Source organism: Salmo salar, chromosome ssa25 (assembly GCF_905237065.1).
Source record: "Salmo salar chromosome ssa25, Ssal_v3.1, whole genome shotgun sequence".
NCBI classification, from domain to species: Eukaryota; Metazoa; Chordata; class Actinopteri; order Salmoniformes; family Salmonidae; genus Salmo; species Salmo salar.
Genome location: NC_059466.1, coordinates 44,259,813 through 44,278,747, shown reverse-complemented (window position 1 = coordinate 44,278,747; position 18,935 = coordinate 44,259,813). Strand labels below are relative to the sequence as shown.

The 18,935-nt window shown below is 45.0% G+C and overlaps 1 protein-coding gene across 2 annotated transcripts in view; it reads left to right on the top strand.

Moving 5' to 3' along the window:
* Positions 1 to 18,915, top strand: part of LOC106586811 (FERM and PDZ domain-containing protein 4) — a 77,912-nt gene extending 58,997 nt beyond the window's left edge. For both annotated transcript variants that reach the window (XM_045707623.1, XM_045707624.1), the window contains exons 6-17: positions 2,751 to 2,855; positions 5,741 to 5,848; positions 6,473 to 6,604; positions 7,132 to 7,251; positions 7,592 to 7,728; positions 8,167 to 8,293; positions 8,732 to 8,821; positions 9,373 to 9,555; positions 13,076 to 13,208; positions 13,305 to 14,306; positions 14,677 to 15,933; positions 16,686 to 18,915. In XM_045707623.1, the coding sequence (XP_045563579.1) occupies positions 2,751 to 2,855; positions 5,741 to 5,848; positions 6,473 to 6,604; positions 7,132 to 7,251; positions 7,592 to 7,728; positions 8,167 to 8,293; positions 8,732 to 8,821; positions 9,373 to 9,555; positions 13,076 to 13,208; positions 13,305 to 14,306; positions 14,677 to 15,933; positions 16,686 to 16,690 (3,399 nt within the window). In that variant the 3' untranslated portion in view covers positions 16,691 to 18,915. The remainder of the gene's footprint in view (positions 1 to 2,750; positions 2,856 to 5,740; positions 5,849 to 6,472; positions 6,605 to 7,131; positions 7,252 to 7,591; positions 7,729 to 8,166; positions 8,294 to 8,731; positions 8,822 to 9,372; positions 9,556 to 13,075; positions 13,209 to 13,304; positions 14,307 to 14,676; positions 15,934 to 16,685) is intronic.
* Positions 18,916 to 18,935: the final 20 nt, after the last annotated feature.

The following is an 18,935-nucleotide window of genomic DNA, read 5'->3' as shown; positions in this document are numbered from 1 at the left end:
ATTATATAATCTGAGCATTACTGTACATTCTTCTAATTATGTTTCCCTGTACGAAGACTGTCTCTATAGCCTCATAAGTGTTATTATACTGGAAATCACTTCTACTTGAGAAGGAGCTCATCATACAGTGGCTTGCGAAAGTATTCACCCATTCACCCACCCAGAAATAAGACAAAAAAACAGAACTTGAGCGTGCATAACTATTCACCCGCTCAAAGTCAATACTTTGTAGAGACACCTTTTGCAGCAATTACAGCTGCAATTCTCTTGGGGTATGTCTCTATAAGCTTGGCACATCTAGCCACTGGTATTTTTGCCCATTCGTCAAGGCAAAGCTGCTCCAGGTCCTTCAAGTTGGATGGGTTCGGCTGGTGTACAGCAATCTTTAAGTCATACCACAGATTCTCAATTAGATTGAGGTCTGGGCTTTGACTAGGCCATTCCAATACCTTTAAATGTTTCCCTTAAACCACTCAAGTGTTGCTTTAGCAGTATGCTTAGGGTCATTGTCCTGCTGGAAGGTGAACCTCTGTCCCAGTCTCAAATCTCTGGAAGACTGAAACAGTTTCCCTCAAGAATTTCCCTGTATTTAGCGCCATCCATCATTCCTTCAATTCTGACCAGTTTCCCAGTTCCTGCCATTGAAAAACATCCCCACAGCATGATGTTGCCACCACCATGCTTCACTGTGGGGATGATGTTCTCGGGGTGATGGGAGGTGTTGGGTTTGCGCCAGACATGGTGTTTTCCTTGATGGCCAAAAAGCTCAATTTTAGTTGACCAGAGTACCTTCATCTGACCAGAGTACCTTCTTCCATATGTTTGGGGAGTCTCACACATGCCTTTTGGCAAACAACAAACATTTTTGCTTATTTGTTTCTGGCCACTAAAGTGGTCCTATGGACAGATACTCCAAACTCTGCCGTGGAGCTTTTCAGATCCTTCAGGGTTATCTTTGGTGTCTTTGCTGCCTCTCTGATTAATGCCCTCCTTGCCTGGTCTGTGAGTTTTGGTGGGCGGCCCTCTCTTGGCAGGTTTGTTGTGGTGCCATATTCTTTCCATTTTTTAATAGTGGATTTAATGGTGCTCCGTGGGATGTTCAGAGTTTCTGATATTTTTTTATAACCCAACCTTGATTTGTACTTCTCCACAACTTTGCCCCTGACCTGTTTGGAGAGCTCCTTGGTCTTCATAGAACCGCTTGTTTGGTGCTGCAGACTCTGGGGCCTTTCAGAACAAGTGTATATATACTGAGATCAGGTGACAGATCATGTGACACTTAGATTGCACACAGGTGGACTTTATTTAACTAATTATGTGACTTCTGAATGTATTTGGTTGCACCAGATCTTATTAAGGGGCTTCATAGCAAAGGGGGTGAATACATATGCACGCACCACTTTTCCATTTGTTATTTTTTGTAATTATTTTAAACAAGTTCATTTTTTCATTTCACTTCACAAATTTGGACTATTTTGTGTATGTCCATTACATGAAATCCAAATAAAAATCAATTTAAATTACAGGTTGTAATGCAACAAAATAGAAAAAATGCAGACGGGGTGAATACTTTTGCAAGGCACTGTAAAAGTACCTTCAGTTCGCTTGAAAGGGAGAAGGGGGAGAGAGACAGAGTGAAGGGAGAGAGAGAGAGACAGAGTGAAGGGAGAGAGAGAGAGAGAGACAGAGTGAAGGTAGAGAGAGAGAGACAGAGTGAAGGGAGAGAGAGAGGGGCAGAGTGAAGGGAGAGAGAGAGGTCCAGGGAGAGAGAGGGAGAGAGAGAAAGAGAGAGATAAGGGAGAGAGAAAGAGAGAGTGCTGTGTGTTCCAACTCTAGCAGAATTCATGCTGTGTTGTAACCTGGCATTGGGAAGCACATTTCACATTTGTCATATTACAAAAGTAACAATTACATTCAGAAAGGCTGCACAGAACTTGTAAAACGTATTAAATTGAATCATTTCAAAAACAGCTCTGAAAATTATATAATTTGAGCATTAATTTCTTCTAATTATATTTCTCTGTATGAAGTCTCTGTAGCATGGTAAGTGTTAATATACTGAAAACTACCTCAACATAAAAGCACCTTCCGTTCACATGAGAGAGAGAGGGAGAAGCAGAGAGAGAGGGAGAGAGAGAGAGAGGGAGAGAGAGAGAGAGCGGGAGAAGCAGAGAGAGAGAGGGAGAAGCAGAGAGAGAGCGGGAGAAGCAGAGAGAGAGCGGGAGAAGCAGAGAGAGAGAGGGAGAGAGAGAGAGCGGGAGAGAGAGAGAGAGCGGGGAGAGAGAGAGAGAGGGAGAAGCAGAGAGAGCGGGGGAGAGAGAGAGAGAGGGAGAAGCAGAGAGAGAGAGGGGGAGAGAGAGAGAGCGGGAGAGAGAGAGAGAGCGGGGAACAGAGAGAGAGAGGGAGAAGCAGAGAGAGCGGGGAGAGAGAGAGAGAGGGAGAAGCAGAGAGAGAGAGGGAGAAGCAGAGAGAGAGAGGGAGAAGCAGAGAGAGAGGGAGAAGCAGAGAGAGAGCGGGGAGAGAGAGAGAGGGAGAAGCAGAGAGAGAGCGGGGGAGAGAGAGAGAGCGGGGGAGAGAGAGAGAGAGAGAGAGAGAGAAGCAGAGAGAGAGCGGGGGAGAGAGAGAGAGCGGGGGAGAGAGCGAGAGAGTGCGAGAGAGAAACGGCTGATTTGCTGTGACTTCTCCGAAGGGGAAGACCTGTTGCCAACTGTTTTTTAAATTCTGTTTCTCCCACCGACCCCCACCCCTAGTCACCCAAATCTGCGTTCATCAGTGCAGCCAAAAAGGCCAAGTTAAAGTCTAATCCAGTGAAAGTCCGCTTCGCAGAGGAGGTCATCATTAACGGTCAAGTCCCGGTAAGACCTACAGCACTGTACTGAAACAATCCATCCCTCTCTGTCTCATGTGATTGTATACCAGTGTTCTCCAAAAGCTAAAAGCATGCACCAATGATAATGACTTTGAATCTTCTAGTATTGCAAAATACGTTACACTGTTAAACTGTATTGGACATAGTCGTGTTCTTCTTCACATTGCCATTACTGATAGTTATTTCCATTATCTTCCCCCATTTCACAGTGTAGCCCACTGATCAATATGGAAGCTGTAGTAATCATCCCCATTTCACAGTGTAGCCCACTGATCAATATGGAAGCTGTAGTAATCATCCCCATTTCACAGTGTAGCCCACTGATCAATATGGAAGCTATAGTAATCACCCCCATTTCACAGTGTAGCCCACTGATCAATATGGAAGCTGTAGTAATCATCCCCATTTCACAGTGTAGCCCACCGATCAATATGGAAGCTATAGTAATCACCCCCATTTCACAGTGTAGCCCACTGATCAATATGGAAGCTATAGTAATCATCCCCATTTCACAGTGTAGCCCACTGATCAGCATGGAAGCTGTAGTAATCATCCCCATTTCACAGTGTAGGCCACTGATCAATATGGAAGCTATGGTAATCATCCCCATTTCACAGTGTAGCCCACTGATCAGCATGGAAGCTGTAGGAATCATCCCCATTTCACAGTGTAGCCCACTGATCAGCATGGAAGCTGTAGTAATCATCTCCATTTCACAGTGTAGGCCACTGATCAATATGGAAGCTATAGTAATCATCCCCATTTCACAGTGTAGCCCACTGATCAATATGGAAGCTATGGTAATCATCCCCATTTCACAGTGTAGCCCACTGATCAGCATGGAAGCTATAGTAATCATCCCCATTTCACAGTGTAGCCCACTGATCAATATGGAAGCTATAGTAATCATCCCCATTTCACAGTGTAGCCCACTGATCAGCATGGAAGCTGTAGTAATCATCTCCATTTCACAGTGTAGCCCACTGATCAATATGGAAGCTATAGTAATCATCCCCATTTCACAGTGTAGCCCACTGATCAATATGGAAGCTATAGTAATCATCCCCATTTCACAGTGTAGCCCACTGATCAGCATGGAAGCTGTAGGAATCATCCCCATTTCACAGTGTAGCCCACTGATCAGCATGGAAGCTGTAGGAATCATCCCCATTTCACAGTGTAGCCCACTGATCAATATGGAAGCTATGGTAATCATCCCCATTTCACAGTGTAGCCCACTGATCAGCATGGAAGCTGTAGGAATCATCCCCATTTCACAGTGTAGCCCACTGATCAGCATGGAAGCTGTAGGAATCATCCCCATTTCACAGTGTAGCCCACTGATCAGCATGGAAGCTGTAGGAATCATCCCCATTTCACAGTGTAGCCCACTGATCAGCATGGAAGCTGTAGTAATCATCTCCATTTCACAGTGTAGCCCACTGATCAGCATGGAAGCTATGGTAATCATCCCCATTTCACAGTGTAGCCCACTGATCAGCATGGAAGCTGTAGGAATCATCCCCATTTCACAGTGTAGCCCACTGATCAGCATGGAAGCTATGGTAATCATCCCCATTTCACAGTGTAGCCCACTGATCAGCATGGAAGCTGTAGGAATCATCCCCATTTCACAGTGTAGCCCACTGATCAATATGGAAGCTATAGTAATCATCCCCATTTCACAGTGTAGCCCACTGATCAATATGGAAGCTATGGTAATCATCCCCATTTCACAGTGTAGCCCACTGATCAGCATGGAAGCTGTAGGAATCATCCCCATTTCACAGTGTAGCCCACTGATCAATATGGAAGCTATGGTAATCATCCCCATTTCACAGTGTAGCCCACTGATCAGCATGGAAGCTGTAGGAATCATCCCCATTTCACAGTGTAGCCCACTGATCAGCATGGAAGCTGTAGGAATCATCCCCATTTCACAGTGTAGCCCACTGATCAGCATGGAAGCTGTAGGAATCATCCCCATTTCACAGTGTAGCCCACTGATCAGCATGGAAGCTGTAGTAATCATCTCCATTTCACAGTGTAGCCCACTGATCAGCATGGAAGCTATGGTAATCATCCCCATTTCACAGTGTAGCCCACTGATCAGCATGGAAGCTGTAGGAATCATCCCCATTTCACAGTGTAGCCCACTGATCAGCATGGAAGCTGTAGGAATCATCCCCATTTCACAGTGTAGCCCACTGATCAGCATGGAAGCTATAGTAATCATCTTCATTTCACAGTGTAGCCCACTGATCAGCATGGAAGCTATGGTAATCATCCCCATTTCACAGTGTAGCCCACTGATCAGCATGGAAGCTGTAGGAATCATCCCCATTTCACAGTGTAGCCCACTGATCAGCATGGAAGCTATAGTAATCATCTTCATTTCACAGTGTAGCCCACTGATCAGCATGGAAGCTGTAGGAATCATCCCCATTTCACAGTGTAGCCCACTGATCAGCATGGAAGCTGTAGGAATCATCCCCATTTCACAGTGTAGCCCACTGATCAGCATGGAAGCTATGGTAATCATCCCCATTTCACAGTGTAGCCCACTGATCAGCATGGAAGCTATGGTAATCATCCCCATTTCACAGTGTAGCCCACTGATCAGCATGGAAGCTATGGTAATCATCCCCATTTCACAGTGTAGCCCACTGATCAGCATGGAAGCTATGGTAATCATCCCCATTTCACAGTGTAGCCCACTGATCAGCATGGAAGCTATGGTAATCATCCCCATTTCACAGTGTAGCCCACTGATCAGCATGGAAGCTATGGTAATCATCCCCATTTCACAGTGTAGCCCACTGATCAGCATGGAAGCTGTAGGAATCATCCCCATTTTCTTCTTATTTCCAGGAATCTGTGAAGGACAACTCTCTACTCTTCATGACAAATGTTCTGAAGGTGTACCTGGAGAACGGACAGACCAAATCCTTTAAGTTTGACAGGAACACATCCATTAAGGTATAGTACGCTGTGGCATTCACTAAGACATTGTAATGGGGACAGTGTTTCATAAAAAATAAAAAATAAAATTATATTTAACCTTACATCATTCATAGGCCACTTCTAGAAGAGTTCATTCCTTTGAACACAGCAGCATATCATGTTATCTTTACTTCATTAGGATTCAGCAGGTGTCCAAATGTGCATTACACAAAGCAGTCCCATGAAGGCACGTGAGCTGTAACTTAATTTAACTGTGAAGCATGGAGAAGTAGGCATAAACAAAACATCTCCAAAGTGTACGGTTTTAATCTGTGTGATATTATGTAACGTCGGCTGACACAATGTCAAGTTCTGCGCTGTACAATTATAATTATGGGATGTGAAAAAATCCTCCATTTTGAATAGGTTTTTACTGAGACTCAAACGCCATTTGTTTTTCCATTATCTTACTAGGATATGCAGTATTCTTTTGCTTAAGAATACATACATATTTAGCTAGGGTATATATAATGCAAATGTGTGCTTTACACAGCTTTTCTCCTCTCGTCACACCTCCCACTGTCACTTGGTGGTCCGTGCACGTGCCTGACACATACAGTAACATATTAATAATGAATGTGTCTTCTGTCTGTGTGAAAGGATGTCATCTTGACCCTGCAAGAGAAGCTCTTCATTAAGAGTATTGAACACTTCTCACTGATGCTGGAGCACAGACACGAGGGCTCGGCCAGCAGACTCATGCTCCTCCACGAGCAGGAGATGTTAACTCAGGTGGGGTGGCTTCGTGCTCGGGTAGACCACAGATTGACAATATTAGGCCCTAATACAGTGTAATCAAATATGACCTGCCTTTTTTCTCATAGTCAGTGTGAAATGGATGTTGGCGGGCATGTGATTGAATGATTGTAGGGTAACGGTGAACATTATGCAAATTAAAATAAGTATAATGTGGCTGAGAAATTGTTTTTCACCTTTTGCTCATTTTAAATATGTGAATACAGTCACAAAAAAGACAGGTCAGTATTATATGTTCAATATAAAATTGAAAATCTGTAATAAATCAATGATTATCATTCTGGTCTTAAATACATTTTTTATAACAAATGTGAGTTATAAAAAAAAAAATGTTTCTGCAAGCATACAATTGAGGATATAGATTTTAAGCCTATTTTATAGGTTTGTAATGAGTTTTTAAAATAAATGTCAGCATTTAAATCGCAGTATCTTTAATCCATTATTCATTAATCATGACATCGCATCGCTAAATGTCACTTCCTTGTCCTGGTCTGGTGCCTTAGGCAACACAGAGACCAGGGGCGCACAAGATGAAATGCTTCTTCCGCATCAGCTTTGTCCCAAAGGACCCCATTGACCTCCTCAGGAGAGATGCAGTGGCGTTTGAATACCTCTATGTTCAGGTGAGTCACAGCACATGGAAGACAACACTGCCTGATTGAAAAGTATCAGGTTTGTTGTGTAATCAAAATGTATATTTTTCTATGATATTCATTGATATGTATTTGGTAAGATTCCTTGTAGAAACATTAGCTCAGAGAAATGTAAATGATCTGCTGTTGACTTGGAGCCCACCACAACCAGAGTTTCTAGGGGAGCCAAATGGAACTTCATACCATAGTTAATGTGTACTAGTACTGTCTGGTTCAAGGTCAGGAACAATAGTCTAACCAGTGTAACATCCTCTCCTCTCCTCTTTGCTTTTCTCTCCTCTCCTCTCTTCCTCCTCTTCTCCCCTTTAAGAGCTGTAATGACGTGGTGCTGGAGAGATTTGGGTCAGAGCTGAAATACGACATGGCCCTGCGTCTGGCTGCCCTGCAGATGTACATCCTCACCATTAACACCAAACAATCGCAAAAAGTCTCCCTCAAGTACATTGAGTGAGTAGCTTCCCACCACCAGGTCAACACAGAACAGATCCAATGTCTAGTCTGATTCCTTAAAGTTCAAACATGGCACTGCATTTCCTTACATGTTCAATCCAGTAACACATTGTTATGTGAGCTTTTGACACCCTCACAACATTAGACTCTCAACACTTACTCAGTGACTTGAGAATTATCTGGAAATAAAAAAAATCATTATCTGGCTTGGGTGTCTTCATGAAGGAATTACATCCATGTCAGATACACTAATGATTGCCCCATTGATTGGTGCGTCATAAATACCACAGGTATTTAATATGGATATTGATTATAATCGACTAGCTGTTGGCTAATCAATGCACCCCCTCTTTATAAAGTGATTGATTTTTGCTGAACGAATGCATTCTGCTGTTGTACATTAAACCTGTGTTACCATGGTTTCTTGCTCTACAGGAAGGAGTGGGGTTTGGCACTGTTCCTCCCTCCTGCAGTACTATCCAGTATGAAAGAGAAGAACATCAAGAAAGCCCTAACACACATTCTCAAAACCAACCAGAATCTGGTACCTCCTGGAAAAAAGGTAGAGTACGTTTATTATCTCTCTTCTGTTTTCTCTCTCTCTCCTCTTCTCTCTCTCTCTCTCTTTTCTCTCTCCTGTTTCCTCTTCTCTCTCTCTCTCTCTGCTGTCCCCTCTTCTCCGTTTCTCTTTCTCCTGTCTCTTCTCCCTCTCTCTCTCTCATGTCTCTCTCCCTCTCTCTCTCTTGTCTCCTCTTCTCCCTCTCTTTCCTGTCTCCTCTTCTCCCCCTCTTCTCCAGATCACTCTTAGTGCAGCACATTGGAAAAGAGCACCACCTAGTGGAATACTCAACCTGATTTCTCATGCTCTCATACATTTCCCACTGTTAGATAATGTAATGCGTCACTGTGACCAATCACAGCGCCACCTTCTTTGTAAAATAAATCCTCTGTGCACATTCATACAACGACATTAGCCTAAATTGCTCATGTTCTCTTTCAGCTGTCAGCATTGCAGGCCAAGGTCCACTATCTGAAGTATCTCAGTGACTTGAGACTGTATGGAGGGCGGGTGTTTAAATCTATACTGCTGGTAAATAACTTCCTCTTATTTTCTGAACTTTTCAGTAATGACACATCAAATATCAGAATATCATATCTCATAATAAGTTATTAAGGAGTCTGTGTATCCAGAGACGGGCTGCCATCTGCATTTCGGGCAAATGCCAGATGAGCTGGTCAATTTTTAGCAGTGGGCCTGTCTAACTTGGATTTTTTGCACAAAATGATTATTATATGGCTAATATGGAGGCCATAAGTGAAAAAAATGGGCCGGTGCGGGGGCCTCAAGGAAAAAAATGGGCCTGTGTAAGGGCTTCAAGGAAAAAAATGGGCTGGTGCGGGGGACTCAAGGAACAAAATGGGCTGTTGTGGGGGCCTCAAGGAAAACAATGGGCTGGTGTGGGGGCTTCAAAGAACAAATTGGGACTGTGTGTGGTCCTCAAGGAAAAGATTTGGCCTGTATGGGGCCCTCAAGGGAAAAAATGGTCCGGTGTGTTAGAAATGCCAGGGCAGATATGTGGTCCCAGTCCGCCCCCTTGTGTATTGTCTTTCAATGGTTCCCCTTCTGCTTTATGCCCACAGCAAGGAGAGAAGCACACAGAGGTGACTCTACTAGTGGGTCCCAGGTATGGCATCAGTCACGTGATCAACACCAAGACTAACCTGGTGGCGCTGCTGGCTGACTTCAGCCACGTCAACCGCATCGAGATGTACACAGAGGACGAGAAGAACGTCAGGGTAGAGCTACATGTTCTGGATGTGAAGGTGAAGTCTTCTAAATGAATTCATTCTGAGTGTGCTATTTCTCTCCATTAATCCTATCACACTTCACTTTTTATCAGTTGATTATTGACTCCAATATAAAACTTTTTAGGAAATATTCTATAAAAAATTTAACATTTTTCATTTTGTTAAGACACTCCAGGAAAGGATTGTGGATAAATAGAAAGATTAAAAAACTATCTATAGGCCGTCATTGTAGGCTGTCATTGTAAATAAGAATTTGTTCTTAACTGACTTGCCTAGTTAAATAAAGGTTAAATATATACAGTGGGGGGGAAAAGTATTTGATCCCCTGTTGATTTTGTACGTTTGCCCACTTACAAAGAAATGATCAGTCTATAATTTTAATGGTAGGTTTATTTGAACAGTGAGAGTCAGAATAACAACAAAAAAATCCAGAAAAACGCACGTCAAAAATGTTATAAAATGATTTGCATTTTAATGAGGGAATTCATCCCTGTTTTCTGGTCTGAGTCTGCTCTTGGGTTCCCCTGTGCTGCTCCGCCTAACACCCTTTGCTATGAGACTTGAAATTGAGCTCAGGTGCATCCTGTTTCCATTGATCATCCTTGAGATGTTTCTACAACTTGATTGGAGTCCACCTGTGGTAAAGTCAATTGATTGGACATGATTTGGAAAGGCACACACCTGTCTATATAAGATCCCACAGTTGACAGTGCATGTCAGAGCAACAACCAAGCCATGAGGTTGAAGGAATTGTTTTTTTAGAGCTCCGAGACAGGATTGTGTCGAGGCACAGATTTGGGGAAGGGTACCAAAATATTTCTGCAGCATTGAAGGTCCCCAAGAACAGTGGCCTCCATCATTCATAATTGGAAGAAGTTTGGAACCACCAAGATTATTCCTAGAGCTGGTCGTCTGGCCAAACTGTTCAATCGGGGTAGAAGGGCCTTGGTCAGGGAGGTGACCAAGAACACGATGGTCACTCTGACAGAGCTCCAGAGTTCCTCTGTGGAGATGGGAGAACCTTCCAGAAGGACAACCATCTCTGCAGCACTCCATCAATCAGGCCTTTATGGTAGAGTGGCCAGACGAAAGCCACTCCTCAGTAAAAGGCACATGACAGCCCGCTTGGAGTTTGCCAAAATGAACATAAAGGACTCTCAGACCATGAGAAACAAGATTCTCTGGTGTGATGAAACCAAGATTGAACTCTTTGGTCTGAATGCCAAGTGTCACATCTGGAGGAAACCTGGCACCATCATTACAGTGAAGCATGATGGTGGCAGCATCATGCTGTGGGGATGTTTTTCAGCGGCAGGGAGTCTAGTCAGGATCAAGGGAAAGATGAACAGAGCAAAGTACAGAGAGATCCTCAGGATCTCAGAATGGGGCGAAGGTTCACCTTCCAACAGGACAACGACCCTAAGCACACAGCCAAGAAAATGCAGGACTGGCTTCGGGACAGGTCTCTGAATGTCCTTGAGTGGCCCAGCCAGAGCCCGGACTTGAACCCAATCGAACATCTCTGGAGAGACCTGAAAATAGCTCCCCATCCAAGCTGACAGAGCTTGAGAGGATCTAGAAAGAAGAATGGGAGAAACTCCCCAAATACAGGTGTGCCAAGCTTGTAGCATCATACCCAAGAAGAGTTGAGGCTGTAATCACTGCCAAAGGTGCTTCAACAAAGTACTGAGTAAAGGGTCTGAATACTTATGTAAATGTCAGTTTTCTTTTTTTATTAGCCAAAATATCTACAAACCCGTTTTTGCTTCGTCATTGTGGGGTATTGTGATGTCATTGTGGGGTATTGTGATGTCATTATGGGGTATTGTGTGTAGATTGATGAAGAAATAAAAACTATTTCCTTAATTAATTTTAGAATAAGCCTGTAACGTAACGAAATGTGGAAAAAGTCAAGCGGTCTGACAACTTTCTGAATGCACTGAAGCCACTCAACATGGTGTGAATAAAGATGCTTCTGAAGCTGTGAAAAATGAGTTGGCACGTGGGAAGAGTCTGACTTTCATAAAATTACAGTTAAAGAGGAGTATAATGAATTTAGACTACCAAACGCCAAATGCCTATTTAGACCCAATCACCATCTGTTCATGGTAAGTTACTACATATAGTCCAGTTTGTAAGATTCTCTATGAACTGGACTTAAAACCCCTTTTTAAGGGACCTGCACGGTTCTGGTACCGGTTCCGTCCTACATGCACGCTTAGAAATCAATCTGTGGATACCGCAGATCAAAATTGCCCTGGTTCCCACGGACACAGTAGTATTTTTCTGAGCCGGTGTGACATACTATTGGATGTGAAATCTGAAAGCACTTGAAGCTGGCGCCACAGACAAAGCAAATAACTGCAATGGTTACATCGTAGCACATTCAGAGATTGGTTTATAGCCATTAATCTAAATAATTCATAGATTTTAAACAAAAAACACTTTGTTTTTCATAGACGGACATGAAATGAAAGGCGAGTTCCCAACGAGTTCAGAAAACCAAGCTAGATCTGTGTGTGACATTCACAGGGATGGGGGCAGATGTTTTGATCAAGAGAGACCTTTGGAAAATATGCACGTTTACTCTAACACTAAACATACTAATATGTAATTTACAGTTATAAGGAAGGTGAAATCTTATAGTTAGTCATTTTATCATTTGATTATGATATATTTTGAAAGCATATAAGTCATTTCTAGCCTTATACATAGTCTCTTTGAATAGGAAATATGTAATATCAAATATTTCATATTTTTATCGTATTTGTACTGTGTACTTGCGCTTCTGTCTTAAAAAGTAACTACATCTCAGGAATGTATTTTAACCAGAAAGGTGAGATTTTAACCTTTCTTTGAGTATGCAGCATTACTAGTTATTGTTTATGGCCCTATCAATAATTACATTTTTGAAATGAAGTGTCATAACTTGTAGTGAGCTTTGAAATTATGGATTTATGTCCATTTTAATCTGGTTAAAATTCATGAAATTTTTATGACGGAAGTATGATAAACAAAATAAAATATACATCTACATCAAGTTTTAGAAATGTTATATTGACTTTTTAAAGTACTAACACCAAAGTACCTGTCACGTTCTGACCAGTAAAGGGGTTATTTGTTGTATTAGTTTGGTCAGGACGAGGCAGGGGGTGTTAGTTTAGAGTGTTTCGGGGTTTTGTTGGGCTATGTGTTTTGTATACGTGTTTTGTTTGTTTTTCCTTCTTTTCACAATTAAAGAAGATGAGTATACATTTTCCCGCTGCACCTTGGTCCACTCATTACGACACCCGTTACAATACCCTAAAATCTCAGAAATGCTAATTTGATGCAACAACAAAAGAAATCAGCCTCTGGTACTTCGCCTTAATAAGCAAAAACATGATATTCTGTAATAATATTGAACAAGGAAATGAATGCTCAGTGAGAACCATTAGAATAACACTAAGCCTTGTCTTAATTCAGCTCTTGACATTACTTCATCTTAGTCTATTTCCAGTTAGTGTGTGTTGATTGTTGTCCTCTTATCTTCCAGCCCATCACTCTGCTAATGGAGTCCACTGATGCGATGAATCTGGCCTGTCTGACTGCTGGATACTACAGATTACTGGTGGACTCTCGCCGTTCCATCTTCAACGTGGTCAAAACAGGGAATGTAGACAACACCGGTGAGTCTCTGGACTCTATACAGTTCTAAGTCGATACAATATAACTGCTATTGCAGAAACCTGATTATCAACCCCTGGTTTGGTTCCTATCCTCAGGCCATGACTCCAGAGTAAAGCAGGTCTACCAGGCCATAGAGTGGACATACAGCGCTTCCTTTAGGGGTTGTGAGGAGCACCAGCACCACAACAACCAGCGCTGCACCAGAGAGCCCTCCACCAATAGAGACTCAGACTACATGGACTCTGGCTATATCACTGAGATCCAGCAGCCGCCCCAGTACTGCATGCAAATGGCAGAGAGAGTGGATGCCAGAGTGGGGACCAGTGGTCCAACACACCCCCAACCCTACCGCTGTGTCCACAGGCCCAAACCCCAGGACTCCCCCCGCAGCGTCAAGGTCTCCTTCACCTTCGGGGATCCTCCGTTAGACAGTGTGGACCCCCAGAACCTGGGCTACCAGAGGCTGATGGAGGAAGGCCCAGAGGTTCTACACGACCCCATGTATGAGCGACTAGATGAGGACTACAACAGCAGGGATCCCATGGGGATGGCCGGGGAGGGATATCCGTACGCTGACAAAATCTTCGGCAACACCGAGTGCAGTGAGGAGCCGCTGCTGCACGACATCTGCTATGCGGACACAACAGACGCGGACGAGGACGAGGAGGACATCAGCTGCGAGGAGGACATGGGACTGATGGGGGATCTGGACAAGGCTACGTTCCTCACGCTCTCTGGGTCCAGCGATGACATCATCGACCTGACCTCCCTGCCCCCGCCATGGGAGGGTAAGGACGAGAAACATAACGAAGATGTGTTGCTTCACTCCCTCAACCTGGCCATCGCAGCCCCGCCCCCAGGCTTCAGGGACCGCTCTGATGAGGACGAGCAGCACGGGGGGGCCCGGGTGCCTGTCAAGAAGGGCCAGGGGACCCGTGATAATATCCCAGTGTCCCTCATAGACTCAGTCACCACACAGGTGGAGGAGGGCCATGAGGGGGCCCTGGACGAAGCTGTTGTGTCCACATTACAGGCCCTGGAGGCCCTGGCAGCTTCTGAGGAGCAGAGCCCAAAACCACAGTCAGAAAATAGCACAGGTTCTTCTTCTTACACTACTGTAACGTTTATTCATTAACACCACGCAAATTATCCAAACATTAACCTTTTTCATTTGTTGTTGTTGATTCTTCAATAAAAAAAACATTTTGTTCTGTGTTTCCATTTTGTGTGTGCATTGTATCATTCATTTTGAACGTGAAACATTTGCTGCGTGACACTCATTTTGTCTCCAGAGCTTTTTTTGTGTATCATTTTGTTTGTTTTATAATTTATGAAGAGTGCACAAATGCATTTCAACTCACAGCTTTCATTCTTTTTGTACCAATGAAATGTATACTATTTTATAATATCTTTCAGGTGCCTCAGGTGAAGTTGTTAATAAAATGTCTGTCTCTCTGTGGCACACAGGTATAGAAATATCAAGGGCATTTAGCCCCGAGTCCTCGTCAGACTCTGGCAACGAGACTAACTCCTCTGAGATGACAGAGAGCTCAGAGCTGGTCGCTGCCCAGAAACTCTCTGAAGCCCACCTGAGATTGTATGTGGCCACCACTGAGGGCTACCACACTCTGACTGAGGAGAAAACAGAGTTTCCTGTAACACGGTATGAGGACGGGACGGCCCTGGCCATACAGCACGACCCTCAGGAGACCCAGGGGGAGGAGGAGGAGGAGGAGAAGAAGAAAGAGGAAGGGGCCAAGTCCTCGGGTGTGTCATCCACCCAGATCCTATACTCAGAAAGGGGGGAGATGGAGCCAGAGACCATGGAGACCAAGTCCCCCAGCGACTACTTCAGCAAACTGCACATGGGCTCTTTGATGAGCAAGCAGCCAGGGAAGCACAGTGACCCTGAGGGCAGGAGTCAGGGAGATACCAGTGACTCAAGAGAAAAACAAAACAGCAAAGTCCACTCAAATAGAGGGGAGCCACCCAAATATAATGCTATTGTAAGGGAATCTCCATACATGAACCAATTCCAGTTGGGGCGAACGCCATATCCGTATCGAGAGAAGCCCCCAAGATATCACCGGCCGCCTGAAAACAAAGTGGCCAACAATCTTTCCCCAGACTGTGTGAATGACTCACAAGCCTCCCTCTCTGACGGGGTAACAATTAAGGGAGACAAGCAGGACTGGGATGAAAGGAGCCAGCAGTTAGATGCCGATTCACACTCCCATGCCAAAGACCCCCACAGTACCCAGGAAGCCAATTTACCCAGCAGCGACCGGCAGCAGCAGCAGTCGAGGATCCCCTCAGCCGAGCAGGATGTCACACGGCTATATGAGTACCACCTTAGTAAGCACATGCCATCGTTACAGAGCAGCGAGGGTGTCCACTCCCTCCAGAGCTCACAGTGTTCCTCCATAGACGCTGGCTGCAGTACAGGAAGCAGCAGATGTGTCACGCCCATGGACTCCCCCCTCTGCACTGGAGAAAACATGCATCTACTGTCAGAGTGTTCCCTCAAGGGAATGGGCCATATGAGTTGGGAGGAGAAGGCCTATGGCACCCAAGGCCAGGCCACACAGCAAGGCAAGGGTAGACATCAGACCATGGACCCCACCCTGCTGAGGAAGATCCACGCGGCCACCAGTGCCGAGCCTGGGTTCGGTACCGTACGAGCAGATGACTGTCACCGGATGCCCAAGATCAAAGAAACCACAGGTACAACTAAATAAGTGTTTTCCTATGACGTCTGTGTGCTTACAGGTCTCTATTCCAGTGTTATTCCAACCTCATAGTGTGTAAATATGTATAAAACACAGGAAAATCTCATTTTTAAGTGGCTTTGGGAAACAATTCCAGGAGGGAAGTGTGGCTGTTGATAAATGATTCACTAGTGGGGATTAGGATACACGTCAGAGTGACAGGGTATAATTATCCCTTCAGACAGAAAGACAGTAGAATGTCAATAGTATTTATACAATAATACAGTGCATGCATGTGTAGCACAGGAGGCTGGTGAGGGGAGGACGGCTCATAATAATGGCCGGAAAGGAGCGAATGGAATGGCATCAAACACATGGAAACCATGGAAACCATGTGTTTAATATATTTGATACCATTCCACTGATTCCGCTCCAGTCATAAACATGAGCCCGTCCTCCCCAATTAAGGTGCCACCAACCTCCTGTGATGTGTAGAGGATTGTTATAAGATGTAATAATATTGCTGTGCGTGAGGCCTTCTCGGTCCACTTGCTGCAGGGAGAGTTGGTCAAAGTGCTGAAATGCAACATTATTCTATTTTACACCATTCTCTAGAAATCAAGCTATGTTATGAAAGCATAATTAGAGAAAAAATATCACTAAAAAGTCCTCTGATGAAAACAGGAAAGGGTGATGAGAGATCAAAGCAACGCACCATGTTGTCAGGGAGATGCTCAATGATTCTCTTTGTATTTCTGCTCCCCCTAGTGTAGCTTGTACCCAGCTGGAGACGGCTGCTGAGAAAGACTCCTCCTCAGCTCTCTCTGAGGTCAACGCCGCCACCACCACCACCACCACCACCTCACCACCATCATTCACCAGTAGCAGCAGCACATCCAGAGTCCAGTGTTCCCAGTGTGCCAAATCAGCAGGGGTGCCCCTGAGTCCCTCCCACACTGCACCCAGGCATTCCTCTCAAGCTTACACCCATGTGACCGTATCACAAGCAGCCTCAGGAGTCGGATGCTGAGGAGGAGCTGGAGCAGCATCACGCCGGGCTCTGGGAGCCTCGAAGCGCTGCTGGAAAAAACAAAAGCCACTCTGAACGGGAGGAGCGCCCAGAGAGTCCAGTCACCCGACGACCCCATCAAGCCACAGAGGGGAGATTTGCTTTTTCCAAGACACTTTCCAAGAGCTTGTCTCAGGGCTCAATATGGTCTGTTAGATCAGTTAGATCTCAGTCCTCTGCCAGGAGGCTTTTCAGAGGCGCCTCCATCATGCTGCTAGCATCACGGGATGCCAAGCAGCTCCGAGCCATGCCACTACCCAGACTGCACCGCATGAGGTGGTGGATGTGCCTGGAGGAGGTGCCACGGGCCCTTCACTCAATACTTCCCCAAGAGGAAGACCAACATGGTTGGGGACGATGTAGATGAAGGTGGAGAAAACCCCATCTCACAGTTCTCTGGAGGTCAAAGGACCCAATCACTCCCTACGAACCCCAGTGTTGAGGTAGAGAACACAATCTCTCTATACACCTCTGGAGCTGAACCCTCCACTGTGGCTGAACAGCTCAACATGGCCAGTGTTGTGACTGTGAGTGACATGAGTCTGGGAACAATGTTGGCCCATGTGAACTCACTGAAGGGAAGACTTACAGCCTCCCCAAGGGGGTCCCAGACACACACAGAGATGCCCTGGTGCGCTCCAGTGTAGGTCAGGGAGGGGGCCAGAGAGAGGTCCAGAGGTCAGAGGTCAGATAGCCCGACCTGTGGAGATTCATGGAGGCCCTAGAGCGAGGAAGCACCTGTGGTCACATGGCCCTGGTGCACCCTGCTCACCCTGACTCAGTTTCCACATGCTCTGCTGCATAACAAAGGCCTGCATGTCACTGGTGGAGGGCTTTAGCCATGAGAGCCGGCAGCGCGAGCTGGTCGCCAAGGTGGACGAGCTGGTCGCCAAGGACGAGCTGGTCGCCAAGGTGGACGAGCTGGTCGCCAAGGTGGACGAGCTGGTCGCCAAGGTGGACGAGCTGGTAGCCAAGGTGATGAGCTGGTAGCGAAGGTGACGAGCTGGTAGCCAAGGTGACGAGCTGGAGGTGACGAGCTGGTAGCCAAGGTGACGAGCTGGTAGCTAAGGTGGACGAGCTGGTAACCAAGGTGGACGAGCTGGTAACCAAGGTGGACGAGCTGGTAACCAAGGTGGGCGAGCTGGTAGCCAAGGTGACAAACTGGTAGCCAAGGTGACAAACTGGTAGCCAAGGTGACGAGCTGGTAGCCAAGTTGACGAGCTAGTAGCCAAGGTGACGAGCTGGTAGCCAAGGTGACAAGCTGGTAGCCAGGGTGACGAGGTCGTCATGAATTATGTCCGCTTGCGACTGCTGAAACGGCTTCGGGAAGTTCCCCCGATGACACATCACTCTACCACCATGTCTGCTATTGTCAATACACTGAGTTGCTCAATTACAACACTCCTTTACAAGTAAACAGAACAACACAGTTGTCTTTCTGATTAGCGATTTCAAAGCCATACATAAGAGACATGGGTTTATTCGACTCAAACCAATGTGAACTGCTGTGACATACCTTGCCTTTTCTGAATCATGATGACACTTTTAAAAGAGATTATATTCAGGCCTCTGACAAGAAAATAATTCACCTTAGGCTATATACACTGATATTACTTGATAAGTATACTTTTACAAATTGATAATTATAATTCACTTTTGGGGCGTAATGTGTAGATGGACCTCTATTGGATCTGTATTATATTTGTATTCATTGTATTGAAATATTATTTTACACATGATACATATTATATGACAAAGAGCTCTAGACAAATCAATGTGGAAGACAAATTATATTATGTGATACAGTCCATTGTGACCTCAATCTTTTTCATTTGTTGAATCCAACGTAGTTTATGAATCTTTGCACATGATCACTGAGTAATTTCCTGTTATTTAGGTAGTCAGCACTGTAACATATTAAAGGTTTAAAACGCTGCAACCTGATTATG